The following is a 19,029-nucleotide window of genomic DNA, read 5'->3' on the forward strand; positions in this document are numbered from 1 at the left end:
AGCATCTTTTCTCCTCCCTTTTAGCCCTGGCTGGGCTCCTCTTGGCGAGCTTTGGAGGTCTCTGGCAACCTGGAGCTGAGACACAAACAGCACCAGAGCCTCCGAGCATTTTTTTTTCCGCTTTGTCATACGCCGCGCGGGGGGATGAACGACCTCTAGCTGTTAAATAAGCAACCAGAACCCCATCTATGTCTCGTGGGTTGCCCTTGTCCCTTCGCGCAGAGCCCGCAAGGGATTGCATGACTAGCTTGTGAGGGCAGGATTGATGGCGCTATTATATTCAAACTGAATTTTGTATAGCGGCGTCTTTAAAGCTTCTATTCCAATTCAGAATTCTGGTGACGTTTTGCTGTCAGGACTGACTAAAGAAAATAAAGCGGTCTAGACTAAATACCTCTAAGCCTGCCATTTTCACCTGCAATTTAATCTAGACCGCTACCGGCCCTATTCTTGTTCCTCATGGGCGGATCTCACATCTTGTTACTAGAAAACGATGTTTTTAAAAGGATGCGAAAAATAACATGCAAGATTGCTGTATTATCGCACAGTGCTGGTGGGGAAGGTTGCTGCTGCACACGATTCAGTAGCAGGATTTGATGTTTGAAAGTCACCTGAGAGTGTTCCATTTATTTTTCTTAAAATATTTCTGTGCCACCTTCCCCCCCCCCCCAACCCAGAGTCCCCAAGACAGTGGATATTAAAACATTTCAAATATTAGAAGTGTCTTAAAATACACACATACTTAAGGAGTGAGCTTCAAAGTTTTGGAGTCATGAGTAAGAGGGACTTCTCTCAGGTTGCCATGCAACTTGCTTCAGATGACAGGGAAACCAGAAGCATGGCCTCTGAAGATTACCTGAGCGGTTGGGTAGGTGGACTCATGGAAGTAGGTGGACTTTAAGGTAGCTGCCTCAAGCCATTTGGACTTTAAAGGTCAATACCAGCACTTTGAATTGGGCCCAGAAGCAAATTGGGAGCTAACATAGAACAAGAATGGAGTGAAATGGTCCCTACAAGTGCGTCCACATGCCAATAAGTCTGAAAGTGAGCTTGCTTGCATAGAAGCCTGCCCTGATACTTAATAGCTCATGACCAAATGTGATTCTTGTACCTGCTATTTCTGCTAGTATCTAATAGGCAACTGGTAATGTCTTACTAAGTTCCGTTATGGTGAGGAAAAAATTCTAAATGCTAAATATCACACACACACACCGGATCCCAAAAGTCCACAATTCTATGGAAGAAGCTGAACTTGCCATGTGAAAAAGGGCAGTTGGTAGTGGATATGCAGTGGAGGTTCCACCATTAGCAGAATGGTTTGTGTTGCTTTATAAAACATTTTACAGGCAAACACAAAACTCCTGGTATATTGTTAATAAATTGATTCTATATCTTACTACAGTTGGGTTTGGGAGAAAGACAAAAACAGGAAAAAAGGAAGTTTCAAGTAATATTAATAAGGTGGGATAAAGTTGTACTACATCTCTACATAGTGGCTCAAGAGCAACATGTGGCCCTTTGACATGCCACCTGTGGCTATTCCAAGCACTGTCCTCCAATGTGGTACCTACTCCATAGTTCAAGAAAGTGGGCAAGGCTTTGGTAGGGCTTGTGACAGGTAGGTCATGCCCACACTGAAAGACAGGTAAGTTGCAAGCTTCCCTGAGCTGTGAGCCTCATGACAGGATGGAAGGCCCTACCTTCAACAACATCCTATCTTTGTCTGCAATTTTCACATGCTCATCCCAGCACCTGGACAGCTATTGAGATAAGAGCAAACTGAACACAGAAAAGATACAGCAAAACCATTACCATGGAGGCCACCCAGGAGAACAACTAGCTGGTCACACTGAGGTGATGGTGGTTTTACTCCCCTTTCTCCATAGTCAATTGCTCTTCTCCAGGTACCTTGGCAATATCACTTGCCTGAACTGCTGTGGCCATGCTGAGGAGAGAGCAAAAACTCAGAGAGATGCAAAAACTGGCTAAGTTTCATCAGGGGTGGAGAAAAACAACCCTGCATGCTCAGAGGTACTCTAATTTAAAAATGTATATATTCAATATTAATAGCTATTTCTTATATTACTGTGTGCCCTGTGCATCACCCCAAAACCAGCTCTTTTGGATCTTTGTACATAAGAGTGTGGCTCTCCACAAGGAAGTCTAAGCCACTGGATCCATCCAGTGCTGCCTGGCTGGCAACATAAGAGGACATTGCCCCCTTCAGAAAATTTTGGTAGAGGCTTAAGCCCTGCTGACCCTCCTCCCCAATTTACACCATTAAGGTGGGGGTAGGATGAAGATCCTGGCCAGCTCTTGCTGGAATCATGGGTTTTTAGACTGGTGCTGGTTGGCACTGAGTGGAAGCAGTCACTGAAGTTTCTGTACAACATAGTGAACACAAGTGGTATATTTCCATTTTACTCACATGCACACCAGCAAAAGACAAGTACCTCCATACTTCTTAAGGAAAAACATTATTAACAGAAAGAAGCAAAAGTAGGCTACAGCACCCCTACCCCCAATTTTCATGTGCTGCATACTGACCAAATGAGAGAAATGTTGTATACTAGGAAATTGGAATCCAATATTCATGAACCTAAACCATTTCCCCACATGCTAACCAGTTTCCAGTCACACCTCACATGCCGAATCCCCAAATTTACTGTCTTTTTACCACCACCAAAGATTTGGGAAAAAGTCATCAAACGCTGACTTGACACCTGCTGAATAAGAGCTCAAATATGTTTCAATGTAGTAAATGTTGCAGATTTTTATTGTAATTGCTGAAAGCACTCTAGTTCAGATACTCAGCAATGATACATTGAAGCAGCAAGAAAAACTGCTGTGGCACTTCAGAGACTCATTGGTTTATTGCAGCATAAGGTTTTACAGGCAACAGCTACAAATGATGCAGGTAGTGGACTGATAAGGTGGTAGGTAAATATATGCAAGAGCTGAGAAACACCAGAGAAGAAACCAGTAAGGTGAAAACAACATTGGAATTATAAAACACATCCTGATTCAATACATAACTTTAATTGGATCACTGAACAACAACACACTGACATTGCATGGAGAAGAGGCCTGACACCAAATACAGAATTAGTAGGAATCAGATATTTAGAAGTGAACATACCCATCACAGGCATGTGCTCCTAAATGTCACAGAATGGACTCTGGAGATGAAAAAGCGGGCACACTAAATTTAGGGCTTAGGCATAATTCTCCAGAATGTAGCAGGTAAAACTTGTAATAAGCCATATATGGCTTTCAGTAAGGGTCAATATTGCTCTTCATTAATACCTCTCCCCACCAATTTAAGCAAATCCCATACAAGCTATCATGCTACTGGGATCTCTATATAAAATTTAAAGTTGACTTCTACTGTTTTTAGAGCGTTGTCGTCCCTTTCATCAAAATATTAGATCTCTGACTGAAAATTACAAATTGCACATTTACAGGTTATGTTTACATCCATTTGTAACCAAACATTTATTTTTTAAATATCTTCACAGAAATAGTTTATAATGGTACAACTATAATTACGGAAATATAATTTTTTAAAAGACTCTATTTGAATCAGGGGAAGTGAACATCAAAATCACTGTAACTTGCTTGCTGGCCATCCCTGGTAACTGCATTTCCACAGATCATTCAGAATTCCTTTCCTTAACCTCTGCATCAACTTTAAGCCATTAAAGTTTTCCATCTCACTTCTCCATCTCTCCTCACTTATTTCCCCCTTAAACCTCACTCTCTGGTGGTCACAAGCTCAACTACTACCTTTCTCTCCTCTTGCTTGTGCTTTCCTGTTCCATAAAACAGTTGCTTTTCTCCCTTTACAAGTCATACCACTTCTCCCTTCGTCAAGACCTACTTTAACAACACCTTCACAAACAATTCTGGTCTTTTTATGAGCTCCTCTGCTTCCATCTCACTCTCCTGGACATTTCTCAGTAATCATCAATCCTATCCACTATTGCTGTTCATTCTTCTGGTGACAAGCCACCCTCTGTATCACTGACTTCCATAATGTGCAGAATAAGCTTGACAAATCATTAATATTGATCATGCTTTAATTTTAAATTAAATACATGTAAATATTCTCTTTTAAGAGCTGTATACCTTGTATAATTTCCTTTTGATGAAAATATTTCTAGTATATAGGAATGGACAAATCACATAAAATAAATTCTTCAAAATCCTATGAGAATTTTAATACACTTCATCCTGTACTAAAAGGTGTGAAATTATAAAAATTGTAATTTTCTTTTAAAATTATCAAGTTTGTATCAGATTTGCATTTTTAACAGTTGTCTGTTTTAAAGCATTGTAATTCCCAAAACTTCCTAGGAAGCGTACTTTATTCTGGAGAAAAATACCACAGTCATTTTCAAATAGTTCGTCCATAAATTAGTTTTATTTTGTATTAAATGAGCACGAGTCATTACTGTATTAATATCAGATATGTTCATTACATATCCATTAGCGTGGCTTTCAACGCCACTTGAAACATGTATATCGTCCTGAAGACAGATCAGTTTTCCAGTGCTTTGTATTTAATACACAACTGCAAAGCCATTATAAATTACTGAAGAGGTATTTGGTTAAAAATAAAATAAACCATACTGTTCATACCACAACAATATTCCTGCTACAAAGCAAGAGACTGAAGTGTACTCACACTTCAGTTCCTGTATTATCTAAAATTTTAAAGTGTCATAGGTGTTTTGTTTGTTTTCATGGTAGAAGCATTTACTACCTTCCATATTAGAATTAAAAATCTCTCTTGGTAACTGGCATTTTTATTCAAAATTGTACTATTTTGAAAAAAATGAAACTATATTCTACAATATTTTAATCAATAAAACCACTGACACACATAATAGGTGTTTGAGATCTCTACACTTACTGACATGGCAGTAAAAAATTCTCAGATTAAGGCACTAAAAGAGCAACATCCATTAAAAGTCTAACAATAATTTACATTTCAAACAGTGCATATAGTGTGAGAGACTGTAATTTGCACTTCAAATGGTTAATGCAATGTTATACAAATTATAGAAATGTCATGTACCAAAATATGCTTCAAAACTTGGTTCTTTAACTGTTAGTTTCTAATGCTTATAGAAGTAAAATTCTGTATGGCTTGGCAAAAATGCATAGATATGTAAATACTCATTTTCTCCCCCTTTACAAATATGCAGAATCAGTAATTTGTAAAGCAGAATGCAAAATATTTAACACTTTGAGCTGTTTCATGATCAAGGATTAGCATTAATAACATTGCAGAAAAGGCACTGAAGTTCAAGTGATTATACACGGCTTCGTTTTCAAGCAAATGTCATTTTCTTCAGCACAACTTTTAAGCCTTCTACAAAAATTCAGGCTGAGAAACCTTCTCTATCTAAACTGAAATCTGAGTACTCACCTTGATAAAAAATACCCCCCACACAGGGTAAACAAGGATTCATTCTCATCAATATGAGAAAAGTTCACTGTGTTCCATCATGATTGACAGGCTTTTTTTTTAGAATCCAAAAAGGCAGCGCTTTAACCTTATACCTACCTAAGCTTTATTTGCTTTTACTTGCATTACATAGTAATAATTAAACTAATCTACCTTAAGGCAAACCCGCAATAAGACACCTCAGCATGCTTTTTGTGCCAAAGCAAGGAGGAGAGAGTAATAGCAGTCTTAGCCCTGAAGCCCGTGATGTGCTGGAAGGAACAATCAGCCTGCATTGCTCTGAACGGTGAAGAAAGCCCATCTTTCTCAGACTGCATCTTGCCAGATTCCATGGAGCACTGCACACACTGTTAACTGGAATGAGAAAAAGAGGAACACTTAGAATTACTATATAATTTTATATAACGTATATAATTTAATAGGCCAACAATGCTTTACAATGTCTTGAGCTTGTAATGTTCCAATCAGGCATCTAAGGTTAGACACAGAGGGTATTTGAGCTCTTTGACATGTGTGGAGACAATCTTATATGTAAAGATAACACACACGTACTTTATTGTGTATGGTAGGAAAGAGTATCTGGCAGCAGTTCATACACTGTTTGATATTCTAACATATTTATTATGGATGAGAGTATAATAGATCTAGTTACTTAAGACATGCTGTGTTTTCAGATTTGCTTTCTGACAAACATAAAATTTTCATAATGTTTATCAACCAAATATATAACCTATCAACGATCATACATTCTTTACCTTAAACTTACAAATGATACAAGAGACTTCTTCATTTGTTTATGAACAGGGTTTTTTTTCTGGGAAAAGAGGTGGCGGAACTCTCAAGAAGAAAATGAGGAAGAAACACATGGAATTCTTTGAAATCATATTATTTTCAAGCACTATTGCAGAGCATTTTCAAGAGGTGCTGGAACTCCGTTCCCCCGTGTTCCCCCTGAAAAAAAGCCCTGCTTATGAATATTCTAAACATCAAAGAATGATGATGTTTATAAATAACTATTCATAAACTTTACTATAGATTATAGCACTGATGGTATTTGTTTTTTCTGTTTCTGTAATGGTTTGTGGGCCATAATAAAAAACTGACTTCTATAAATTATTGCAGGGTGTTGTGTGCGCATGTTTATGTCTGTGTGAAGCATTTACAATAACCAAACTCTTTTAGGTTGAAGGTATGTCAGACTTATGAATTGAAAAAAGTGCTTGTCGACCACCTCAAAATAAATAAATAAATAAATTATTTTAATCTGTCTCTCATTCAACTGGCAGCATCTATAAGTGTGTATCATAAATGTTTCCTTGTTGACAGCTGCCCCCTTTCCAATATAAACGTAAGAATACCTAGAATATTTAATTTGTTCTAATACACACAGCTATGCACACAAACATACATAATGTATGTTAACCGTAAAGAAATTATTTTCTTTAAAACAAGAGAAACATCCAAACCTGTTAACATATCATACTACTACTTTCAGATAAAACTTTATTTTTTGGCATACTGAGAATTCATAGTTCAAGTATATCGAGAACAGATGGCTAGCTCTGTAGAGCAATAAGGCTAAGCATCTTCTGGGATCTGCAAAGGATCCACAGCCAAATACAAGAGCACTCAAGAAAGCTGTAGACAGCTGGAGAGAATGTTCCATTGTGCAGGTCAAGACACTTTGTGCAAGGACCCTTCCCACCCACATCCTGGAGTTTACACCTGACTTTAAAGATTCAAAGAATACAAATTAAAGTTGAATACTGCACTGTGAATAATTGGTTGTCTCCAACGAATATATTGTTATTGTTGTCAATTTGTTACAATTTACCAAAGCTATTATCTAATTTTATTTGTATAACCAATACAACTGTGAATTATCCAATTTATATCATGGCTAATTTATGTCACTAGAATAAGACCAATATTCAAAATTAACTTTTATGAAAAAAGGCTAGCAAAGTATGTAGTACTCTGTGGAATCAATCTTTGAGCATGAGCAACTGTATCCAAAGAATGCAAAAAAAGATTTCATTCATTTTATATACTTTAAAAATTACACACACACACACACACACACATTATATATTTTATTATTTATATACATTTTAATTATATAATTGATTTTAGAAGTCCTTGTCAGCAAATGTAATTTATTTTCATGGCAAGTTAGAATATATTTGTTCCTGAAATTTCTTTCCATGAATACTGTCTTATCAAGTTTCTCAGGGGACCAAGAAAACTCATGCTATATCTAGAACAATCTAGCATTATACTGAAACATGACTGATATTTTAACAAAGAATTTTTTAGTATGCAGTATTGTTTGTTATTCAATAGATGAAACCTAGTTCACTATTAGTCAATATTTCAAAGTCACTATTTCAAGGTGCAGTCAAATATCTCCAGTTAGGGGGGTCAACCTGGTACTTGGCAACTTGTGCATGGCATTATTTAACCCAAACCTGATCTGGGCAGCCCAATCCTAAGAGGGGTGGGGAAAGTGAATAGGAACCGAACTAAGACTTGCGACGGCGCATCTGGGCCTTACGCCCGCATAAGTGGCCCTCCGCCCGCGCTCGGACGTGGCGCTGGCCCGCTGGCGGGCCGGCACCGGCGCAAGCCACAGGCGTCCGGGCAGCGGCGGAGGAGTGGCGTAGAGGCCCACGCCGGCGCAGGGGGGGCGGGGAACAGGGCGGGGTCGGAGTTAGTCTGCTCCCTAAGCCCCTCCAGAAGCGGGAACGCCCACAGCGGAGCAAAAAAGCTATGCCACGGAAAAAGAAGGCATAGCCCATAGGCGCCCATGGAACAGCGAAAAACCGGCCCCCTCTCTGAGAACCCAGCCCCGCCTCCATGGCCCGAAGGAGCATAGGATGAGAACTATCCCGGGGACCAATCAGCGTGCGTGCCCAGTGTGGACGAGCCCCCCTCTCCGCACCCAATCACCTGCGACAGCGCCCTACAAAACATCTGGCCAGCGCCGGCCAAAACCCTCAGGTAAGTGAGCACGTCGCTGGAGGCTCTGTCCCTCTGTCCGTGTGCTGCGTGGCGTTGCCCCTTTGAACACCGAACGGGGGTGAGGGCATTCACGGTGGCAGGCACGGAATGCACTCGGGGGACTTTGTGATAAAGTGGGGGGACTTCCTGTAAAAGGGAAGAAGTGCAAATGTCTGGCTAACCCCCTTTTTACCCTGACAGGAAGACCAACTCAACATCTAACTGGACTCATGCAAGCTAGTTGCTTCTAACTAAGCACAAACAAATTAACCCTTCCGTGGGAGAAGGGAGTGACACTTGGCGAACTTACAGCAGCCTCTCCCGTTTCCTTGCAGGTACGCTGACTCCAGTATTCCCACCTGGTGATGACTGACGGAGTGCTGACAGATGAGGAGGAGGTAGGGGAGGGGGAACCCGTTCCGCAGATTAGTGCAAACCGCCCATTCACCTGACCCCACCCGCTCACTTGCCGCTTCGGGTGAGGCCCAGCAGGGGTGGGGGGTGACCATGGCCGCCCCTGGCTGCCTCAGAGGCAGGCGCCCCGAAAACCACATGCAACCAGGTGTTTGTTATGACCAGCTCATTCCCTCCCGTAAAGGTAAAGGCTTGCCAAGGCCGAGTGCATCCTCGCCAGACCGTCATGCATCAGCTGGTCGCTGCTGCCCTCGACTATGTGCATCCTCCCGGATGGCGGAGTGTGGGGCTTGCCTTGCCAGTGGAACGAGGCAAAGCCCACATGTGTCTGTTTCCCCCACAGGCACATCCAGGGCATGGCTGCTCCCCCGCATCCCGCCCTCCCCAAACATCTCTGACGGACGGTTGGCTGTAGCCCAGGAAGCACTTTCGCGCCGCGGCCTGCATCTCAGCCCCGCCCCGCCGAACAGGAAGGAGGGCTGTGAAGAATTCCCCGGCTCCCTTGCTAGCCTAAAAACAAGCCCACTTGTTCCAGTGCAATAAAACGAGTTGTAAAACAACTACCTTCTGTGTCTGCGAGCCTGACTTCGTCCTCTGCCCCTCCCCCAACACTCCCGTCACATATCTCCACCTGCACATCGCCACAAATGTATCTGACAGACCCCGTTCTGCCCCCCGCCCCCCCGCCCCTCACAGTAACATCAGGTAGAGAGCTGGGGCAGGGCATGTCAGCGGGGAGGGGGGAGCCACCGAGGGCGATCAATCCCTGGTAGGGCGAGCAGCTGGCACCTGATAAGCCAGGGAGAGGGTTGCCAGGGGTGCTGCTGCAGGGGGACGGGAGATGGCAGGGGAAACAGTCTGCTCTCCCAAACCCTAGCCTCATCAGCAAAGAAACCAGGGTAGAGGCAGGCGGATGCCATATCCCGGGCAGGAGGTCCCGCGCACCGGAGGAGGGTCGCTCCTGTTGCAGCCGCAGCCGCAGCAACACAGTCCCATGAGCGGCCTCCCCCCCAGAGCGGGTCCGGCCCCTCGGGTGCGTGCGGCAGCCCCATTGGCCATTCCAACACCCTACGCCCCGCGGCATCCTGCCTTGCATCCAATCCTGCGGGGCAGTCGCCAGCCTCCCACGCCAACATGCCATGGTTGTTGGGAGGGGTGGAGTGTGTCCGAGGCTGCGCGTGGTTCTGCCCTGGCCCGGCGCCGTCTCCTGCTTTCATCATCTGTGGCCGCTTGCATTGCCTTGCGGGGGGGGGACCCACTCCTAGGCTGACAGCCCCACCAATCCTGCAGGGGAGGCCGCTGGCCCCACCCACAGGGGCAGTGGAGGAGTACGCCACCTGCACAAAGTGGCCGAAACGCAGGAGCCCGGGGTCCCCCGGCTGGCTGCCACAGTGCTTCCCCCCCCCCGCCCGGGCCATGCAGGCTGAGTGGCCACCCCAGACCCCAGGAGGGCCCCCCCAATGGCAAGTTGCACGAGCACCCCAGCTCAGGGCGGCATGCCAGGCAGGGCAGGTGCATCAGGGCGATATGGAAGACATGCCAGAGTGGCCCATGGCCAGTCCTTGTGCATCCTTCTCTCCCCCCCCTTTCAGAAGGGATGCGCTGTCAGCGCGGGCCTGGTCATGGGCTCATGGTACCAGAACAGGATATGGCTGGCAGATCTCCGAATTATTGCAGGCAGACACGGGTCCATGGGCAGATAAGCTTTATTCCCAGACCCGCGGTGCGCCATAGGGCGAGGCCCAAGGGTTGGCATGTGGCAAGGATGCACCTGAGCAGCGCAGCATCCTCGAAAGAGACGAGGGCCCTGGGGCCATAGGAAGCCAACCACCGCGGCCCCCTCCCCTCCAACCCACAGGTCCGAGCCGGGAGGCCTCTGATGAGCCTATCCCTGGCCTATGCAGCTGCCAGACAGAAGATAGGGAATTGTTACATCTCAGACCCTCCAAGGTCATGCCGGCGAGTGGTGTAGTTCAGTGGACAGCACAGAAACACAATACCCACAGAGGTCCCGGCAGCATGGAGGGCGATGGGTGGCGAGAGCAGTGGGCGGCCAGGCTCGGGGCCCAGCTCATTGCCAAGGCAGCCGGGAATGACCTCCTGGCAGATGAGGGTGCGATGACAGCGCACCCAGTTTACCTGGAGGAGCTCTTCCCGGGCCGTGCGGAGGAGGCCCGCCTCGTGCGAGCGTGGTTAGACACGGTGCTGTGCGAGGTGGAGCATGACCTCCTGGAAGAGGAGGTGGCTGCGGGCCCCGCGCACAGTAAGTCGGGGTCCCTCTACGCCGGACAGGCCTCAGCGCCTTCTGGGGGGCCTCCTCCGCTGTCACGGAGGGCAGGCCGTAAGGGTCCGGAGGCGTCCCAGCTGCTTCTGTCGAGGCGTAGGTTGCAGGTGCTTATAGCACATGCCGGGCTGCCACCAACGGGTGCCCTTCCTCCCTCCCCCCTCTGCAGGGACCATCAATGACAGGTGGATGGCCACCATGGACCGGGTTCACGGGGCATTCCAGCAGGCCCTGGCAGCGGCACCATGTGAGTCTCGACAACAGGGGGGGCCTGGGAGTATGGGGCGGGGCAGACTGCGGCCACGACGGAAGCCCCAGAGCCCACAGGGGCCCTGACGCCCCCATCCCCCACCTCTTGCTTCCACAGCGGCGCCCACCCGGAGCCCCTCGCCAGATGAGAAACTTGGGAGGGGCTTCACCGCCTGGTCTCCACCCCACTACCCGCCACCTGCTGAAGACCTGGAGGGCAACCCAGTGGAGGAGCCTGGCAGGAAGCGGCCGAAGCTGGGGCCTGTCCCCGCGGAGGGCCAGGCAGCTGCCGATATGCCGTCCCAGCCACAGGCATCTGGGACCCCAGCTGGGCCCCTGTCCTTTAACAGGGACACTGTGGCGGGGCCACTTGCCTCCCCCTGCTCCAGCACGCTACCTAGCCCTCACCCTCCTGGCTGCTGAGGCCGGCGTGCTGGGTTGGCAAGCTGCTCTCTGGGTGCCTGATGCAGTCCTGGAAACGATTGGGAATAAAGTCAAGTTCGTTAACTGCTCTTCCAGTGCAGCCTGTCCATGGGGGCGGTAGCTGCTGGCCGGGGCGGCTTTCCCATACTCTCTACATGCAGGGGACAAGGGAGCGGGCACTTGGAGGGGCCTCCTGGGACACCATGGGGGTGTAAAGGGCGAGTGTCTGGCCGGCCGAGCCCCCCAAGGCCAGGCATGGCCCTCAGCGCGCAGCATGCCACAGGTGCTCCGCGACCGTGTCTCGCACAGCTTGGTGATGCTCCTGGGGCTCTTCAGGGGCATCAGGGGAAAGGCGGCCGGCAGGAGGCAGCCAGGGGTCCTCGCCTGGGCCCTCCGTGGCTGGCAAGGGGAGCTGCTGGCGCACGGCGATATTGTGCAACATGACACAGGCAGCCACGAGCTTGGCCACAGTGAACGGTTGCATGGCCAGGCGGCCGCCCGTGTGGTGGAGACATCTGAAGCGCATTTTCAGCTGGCCGAAAGCACATTCGATCACCATCCTCGTGCGCCGGTGGGCCTGGTTGTAGTTGGCTCTGTCGCCGGGCTCATCCGCAGGGTAGGGCGTCAGGAGGTAGGGCAGCAATGGTCACCTGCAAGAGGAGGTGGCATTAGGATCTCCCTTCCCATCCCCGTCCCCCCACGGCTCCCCCTCCAACTCCTGACCTAGGAGCCATCCTCTCCCCTCAGGCCATGATGACAGGAGCCTGTTCAGGCTGGAGGTGGTGAAGATCTGTGCATCGTGGACGCTTCCCGGGAACTTGGCAACAAGGTCCGTGAAGATCCCATGGTGGTCACAGGCCGCCTGGACGTTGATACTGTAGAACTGGTGCCGATTCCTGTAGACCTGTGGCTCCTCTCTGGGAGCACACATGGCCACATGCGTGCAGTCGACTGCGCCAATCACATTGGGAAAGCCCGCAAGGGAGGAGAAGCCTGCCCGGATGGGTGCCAACTCTGCCTCCGAGGTGGGAAAGTGGATGTGCTTGCGGATCCGACCAACTAGGGCGTCCAGGAAGGCATGCAGGCAGCGGCTGGCGGATGACTGGGAGACCTCCAAGGCCTCAGCCATCACTCCCTGGAAGGAGCCGGTCGCAAGGTAGCGGAGGGACAGCAGGACCCTCTGGAGGACGGGGATGCCCCGGGGAGCCGCAGCTTGCCCCTGAAGGGCGGGCGCGAGCTCCTCACACAGAGCCTGTATGGCTGCCCTGTCCAGGCAAAAGCGGTCCAGGCAAGTCATGTCGCCCAAGAGCAGGGATGGCACCCTGGCCTGGAACCGGCGGCGGCATCTGAGGCGGCGCCGCCTGAGGGCCACTCGGTCATACACAGCCGGCAGGAGGTGGCTGGTCCGGATGGCTGGGAGCCGCGGCGGCAGTGGCGGGCACCAGGCAGGGATGACCGGGGGTCCTGCCTGGAAGGAGCGCAGGTTAAGTTCCAGCACCCTGAACCCCCCTGGAAGCAGCAGGCCTACCAGTCTCAGCGGCCCATTGTGAGTGGCGCTCGGGAGCGGGTCCTCTGTCTGCTGCATGAGCCGTCCCAGCCACCCTTCCTGGTCCCGCACTCCCTGTGCCCTCCTCCATCTTGCCAAAGGGGTGGGTGGGCACATGACTAGGTGGCCGATTCCCACCACTTAACTCGGGGACCGGACATTCCAGCGGGCACTGCCCCCATGTCTGCTGTGAGCACTAGTGGCGGCGGGAGCCAACGCCAGGCAAACTCGATGGAGGCTGAGAGAGTGCTGTTTTTTGGGCTCGTGGTGGAGAATGCGGAGGTTGCCCTGAGCACGAACAGGGGCGCCTCGTCCCAGTCTCGACGACGGGCATTCTGGCAGATGGCAGCGGAGAGGGTCTCAGCCGTGGGCAACGGGCCCCGCACTGCTCACTCCACAATGAAGCGCTGGAATGATTCTTTCGGGCCTGCGCGCAAACGAGTGTGCCTCCACATGTCTCAGGGGGTTCCTTATGAGCGGGCCCTCGACGAGGGGCTCCCAGGCCCAGAGGCGGTCATGCGAGCAGTCATCCCGGAGGCGGTGGTGGGCGGCCTGGGCGTCGAGGTCCTGCCCGGTTAGTATTTGCGGATTCAGGGAGGCGAGGGGGGGGAGGGAAAGCATGGATCGTGGCACATGTGTGACAGGGCCTCTCCCGTGGTTAGGCACAGCCCCTGAGGGTCCGGACCCAAGCCAGGCGGAGGCAGAGGCAGCAGGGTCTGTGCCCCTCCTGGCAGAGAGCGGGTCCCAGGAACAGGCAGCCCTTCCACCGCCGCAGCAAGCCCCTGCTGCCAGCGAGGAGGAGCCTCAACCAGGCCCATTGGGAGCACGGTATCCAGAGCACGGTATGTATCTGTGGCCCTGCTGCTGGTGGGGCCAGGGACCGGCTTGGCCATGGGCCTCGGCCATGCATCCCAGGCCCCTCGTGGCGCCGGCCAGTCTCGAGGGGGGCTGCGCCCACGGCTGGGATGGGTGTGCCTGGCCCGGCTCGGTAACCTGTGGCATGTTGGGCCGCTGCTCTTCCCTCCCTGGGCCCTCTTCCCACCCACGTCTCTCTCCGGCAGGGACCATGCACCTGGAGATAGGAGGGGATGTGATTGCCCAGCTGCGCGAGCTGCCACCCTCCAGGAGGACCTCTACGGCCGGAGCGGCTCTCCTGCAGTCGCTTGGCTTCCCTGTGTCGGTGGAGGGTGAAGGTGGTCCTCGGACTCCGCTGGTTCAGGACACCTCGTTGACAGAGCCGTTCGAGGAGCCACCCCAGGCTGCAGCACCCTCCCCTCCAACCTCCTCACCCCCGGGTGTCATGGACCATGTGCGGGAAGGACCTGGCTCCGCCTCTGACAGGGAGGGGCCCATGGAGGGGGTCCTTCCAGGCGCACGGGCTCGCGGCCCCCGCTCTGCCCAGCGGCTTTCCCCAACACTGGCCACGATGTGGGCGGCGATCGAGAGGGAGCGGCTAGAGGTGCACGCCGCATGGGAGGAGGCGAACAACCACAGGCGGGAGTTCATGGCCGCGGTACTGGAGGTGGGAGAGGGGCTCCGCGCCTCTCAAGCCCGTGCCGAAGCCCTGCTTGGGCGGCTCATTACCATCCTCGACCCGCCAGCCCCGCCCACTGCAGCAGCTCCACCCGCCCCAGAGGCGCCCCTCCCTCGGGCCCAGTTGTGTGCAAGAGGCCGGGCCCGTGGACGGCCAAGGGGGTCTGGCTGCCGGCCTCGCCGGTGAGCCCCGCTGCCACCTTCCGGGGGGTAGGGTGTTCTGCTGGACAGGCGGGGCCGCAGCCCAGGGTGTAATAGAGCTGCTGGAGACAAGGGGGAAGGGTCCTGGGGGGGCGGGGGCAGCTGCTTCTGACCATGCACTCGCACAGGCGCCGGACGGCACAGGGGGCGAGCGGGGAGGGGGTTGGCAAGGCAGCGCCCGGGCCGTCGATGGGCCCCTGGCTGCCTGTCCTTCCAAATGGGCTCTCCCCAGCCCTACCTCGCCATGGTCCCTCGACACCCAACCTCTCCTACACGCCTCCCCTTCCTCACGTCTGCTGGGAGAGGTGGGATGGTATAATAATAAAGACTGATTTCTGTGCAACGGGTGTCTGTGGTCTTTGCCTTGGGATGGGGACGGGGGCAGGCCCGCTGTGTCTGCCTCTTGGTGGCGGACTCAGGCCAACCCTCCCCTTCGGTGCCACTTGGTGGCTGTTCCCTACTGCCGGGACTGGCTGCTGCCCTGGATTCCTCATGGCAGGGCTCCTGCCAGTCCCATGCCAACCTCTCTGGACGCGGCTGCCACGGACTTGGCGCTGCATTGGGCAAAAGAGGGGGAGGCTCCTCAGACCACACCCACCCCTCTCCTTCCCGACTGCGAGCCCCGCCCAATGCACGAGCCGGGGTGGTCTGCCGGCATGGGCGCGATTTGCCTGCTGCTCTGGGGCCTGGCCGGGATCGCGTGCTGCCCGTTGGCTGCGCCTATCCTGGCCCCTCCCCCTGCTGCTTGTGGGGAACAGCGCCCTTTGGCTGCGCCTGGCGGCGGCCGTGCATCAGACCCACCCACAACGCTTTCTGGTTCTCCCAATTTGCATCTCTGCGCCGCTGCCGGCACCGCCGCAGCCACACTTTGCTGGCACAGGATACGGCCCGGTGCCACCACTGCTCCGCCTGTGCAGGCACGCCAGCGTTGGGGCCGGCCATAGGATTGCACAGTAAGTCTATTTTCACTGGCCACATCAGCCAAAGTATAGAATACACATGAAAAGGATCAGACTCAAAAGGTATTTCTTGGGATAGAAGATAATGGAACACTAACTGAAGAAGTAAAAAATAATAAGTTCTAAAATTAGTAAGTCAGGTTTCCCAGACTTGTTTTAAAGACGATATTAGAATGAGTAAGAGTTGATATAAATATATCTAATTCTCAAGGTGGCCAAATACTAACATTCACAGATCGGAGTCACGCTGAGACCTGGGAGACTTTAGTTTAAAAGTAAGCTATATGGACAATGCTGCATCAAAAAGATATGATATGCTGGACCCAGAAAATTATCTAAGGGCATATGTCTACTCAGTGCCTTGAGACAAAAATGACTAAAAGCCCCAAGGAAGCATCTCTGACCTTCCTAAAGAAAGAACAGAAAAACTAAACAAACACAAAGATATTGTAAAAGATGACTAATCAATTTTATCTGACCTTTCTCTAGGGAATATTGAAGCAACACAATTAAAACCAATAAAACTGCAGTTAAACTTCAATTAAATGAGGACATTTCTACTACCCTCTCTGTAAAGCTGATTTACCCCTAATATATGCTTAATATTTAGCAACATCCTCAGAATTTAGGTGTTGCTGAAAGTTGACAGACCTTTCTCAGATACAGCTAAGTCATAAATGAGTATTCTACAAAATAGAATTAAGACTGCTGCGAGGATATGCATACTGTTCTGTTAAAATAGTATCAAGAGGTCAAAGTACAAGACTTAGAATGATTTTGAGCGAGTGATCCACACTGGATCAAAGACAGAGAAAGTAACAGAGTTTTTCAAAATGATGAGAAATAATAGTGAATTTCTTATTCTAAGCAGCTGCTTCTTCATTACTAGAAGAAAGCAAATCTGCTTTTTTACTAATGTCACATGACACAAGTGTCAGTGGTTTTAAAAGCAAAAGCTACTCACCAATAACTGGAGTTTTCTGAATGGGTAATGTCCCCCACAGATCCATACTCCTTTAACCTATTGAAATTTAGAAATTAGCATTTCACTACAATTTGTGTGGGTGTTGAGTGTCAACTATACACTCTGTAAAATAAAATGGTGGTCTAGGAGGAGTGATCTGAATGCTTTAAAAAAAAGCAGGACCTAGTTCAAAATCCCTGGTAAGGTAAAAGAAGCAATGAATAATTTTTACAAGAGAAAGAAAACAGTCTTTTTTCTTTAAATGGAAATATAGTTCCTCATAATTTTAAATGTAGTGCTATTGTAATTTTAAAATGCTCACACCACAAGTAATGATACTCAGAGATACATGATGTTAGAATATCATGTATTCCTTCCTCCAAAAGTAAATTCTTAAATAAACTACTAATTCTAAATACTACATAGAATCATAACAGTAAATTCTATTTTTGCAGATTATTTATTATTTTCTCTAAGCCAAGTTTGTATACAGTGTATTAAAAATATAAACTTTTATTTTTTAAAGGATATAATTTAGTAATTTGAAATATTTGGAATAAAATGTTTAATTTTTTTTTTAAAAAAACTATCTGGTTACCAAATTTTGGACTGCAAAAGTAAATATTCTCCACCACCACCCCGCCCCCCAAAAAAGAAAAGAAAAAGAAAGAAAGAAAAGATGAATAGACCCAGGAAGAATGAAATTAAATATAATTCAAAATTCAAATTTATTAACTAGTTAGACTAAATTTATTTTGTTTCTATCTCACCTGTCTCATGCTCATCTACAACGTCAACAAACCATAACATAATAAAAGTATCAACATCAAAAAACAATGTCAACAAATCAACTACATCATTCTGAGTTCAGCTGCTGTTGTAACCAACATAGCAACTCCAACAATCTTAGTTTACCATTGCCCTGAAGTATATACAATTTGTGAAAGTTAGTTTCCCCATACCAAAACACATTTAAGATGTTAGTCTATCCAGTCAGGTTTAGAGACATTTAAATGGTAGTAAAAGAAAAAGAATAAAGTATAATTTAGCTTGTCATGATTTTGCATGTTTCAAATATCCACATGAATGTTGATAAATTACTAGCTCAAAAAAATGGTAATTTAACAAGGCTGAAAAAACCATACTGAAATACAATAATCAAATATTCTTCTATCCCGAAAAATGGCAAAGGAAAATATCGGATTTTGTGTGGGCAGGCAAGAAACCCCGCGTGAAAATGAAAGTATTACAGGACGCCAAAGAGAGAGGTGGAATGCAGCTGCCCAATTTAAGATTATATCATGAAGCAATATGCTTGGCATGGATAAAAGAATGGATGACGCTGAAGAATCGCAAATTACTGGCTTTGGAGGGATATAAAAAAATATTTGGATGGCATGCATATTTGTGGTATTATAAAGTAAAAGCAGACTCTGTTTTTACACCACTTTATTCGGAGAAGCCTCTTCACAATTTGGAAGAAGTATAAAAATTACCTACAAGACGGAATTCCTTCCTGGGTGGTTCCGTATGAAGTAACAGATCCGAGAACTGTCGATAATGAGCAGCAGCGTTTAACTTACAAGGAGATAACACGAGTAGAATTTTCAAAATTGAGAATAAAAACAGAGGAGGAGTTGTCTCCATGTTATGGATGGTTTCAATATAGACAGATCAGAGATCTTTACAATTCGGATTGTTTGAAAGGAGGAATAAGAATGGAGAACTCAGAATTAGAAGATGTAATTTTTCAAGAAGGTAAAAAGGAAATCTCAAGGATTTATAAAGTACTTTTAAAATGGTTTACAGAGGATGAGACAGTAAAAGTCCAGATGGCGAGGTGGGCTATAAATTTTCACAAAGAAATAACAATGGAGGCGTGGAAATACCTGTGGAAAACGACTTTGAAGATTACGACATGTACAAGTATTAAAGAGAATGTCTACAAAATGATTTATCGTTGGTACCTGACACCAAAGAAAA

The 19,029-nt window shown here is 48.5% G+C and overlaps 1 protein-coding gene across 3 annotated transcripts in view; it reads right to left on the minus strand.

The window, feature by feature from the left end:
- Nucleotides 1-2,848: 2,848 nt before the first annotated feature.
- Nucleotides 2,849-19,029, minus strand: part of ROCK1 (Rho associated coiled-coil containing protein kinase 1) — a 277,707-nt gene continuing 261,526 nt past the window's right edge. For 2 of the 3 annotated variants that reach the window (XM_054984452.1, XM_054984450.1), the window contains 2 exons: nt 17,047-17,103; nt 2,849-5,827 (listed from right to left, as the gene is read on the minus strand). In XM_054984452.1, the coding sequence (XP_054840427.1) occupies nt 5,824-5,827; nt 17,047-17,103 (61 nt within the window). In that variant the 3' untranslated portion in view covers nt 2,849-5,823. The remainder of the gene's footprint in view (nt 5,828-17,046; nt 17,104-19,029) is intronic. The other variant, XM_054984451.1, reaches the window with a different exon arrangement.

The sequence above is a fragment of the Eublepharis macularius genome, chromosome 7 (assembly GCF_028583425.1).
Source record: "Eublepharis macularius isolate TG4126 chromosome 7, MPM_Emac_v1.0, whole genome shotgun sequence".
In the NCBI taxonomy this organism is placed as follows: domain Eukaryota; kingdom Metazoa; phylum Chordata; class Lepidosauria; order Squamata; family Eublepharidae; genus Eublepharis; species Eublepharis macularius.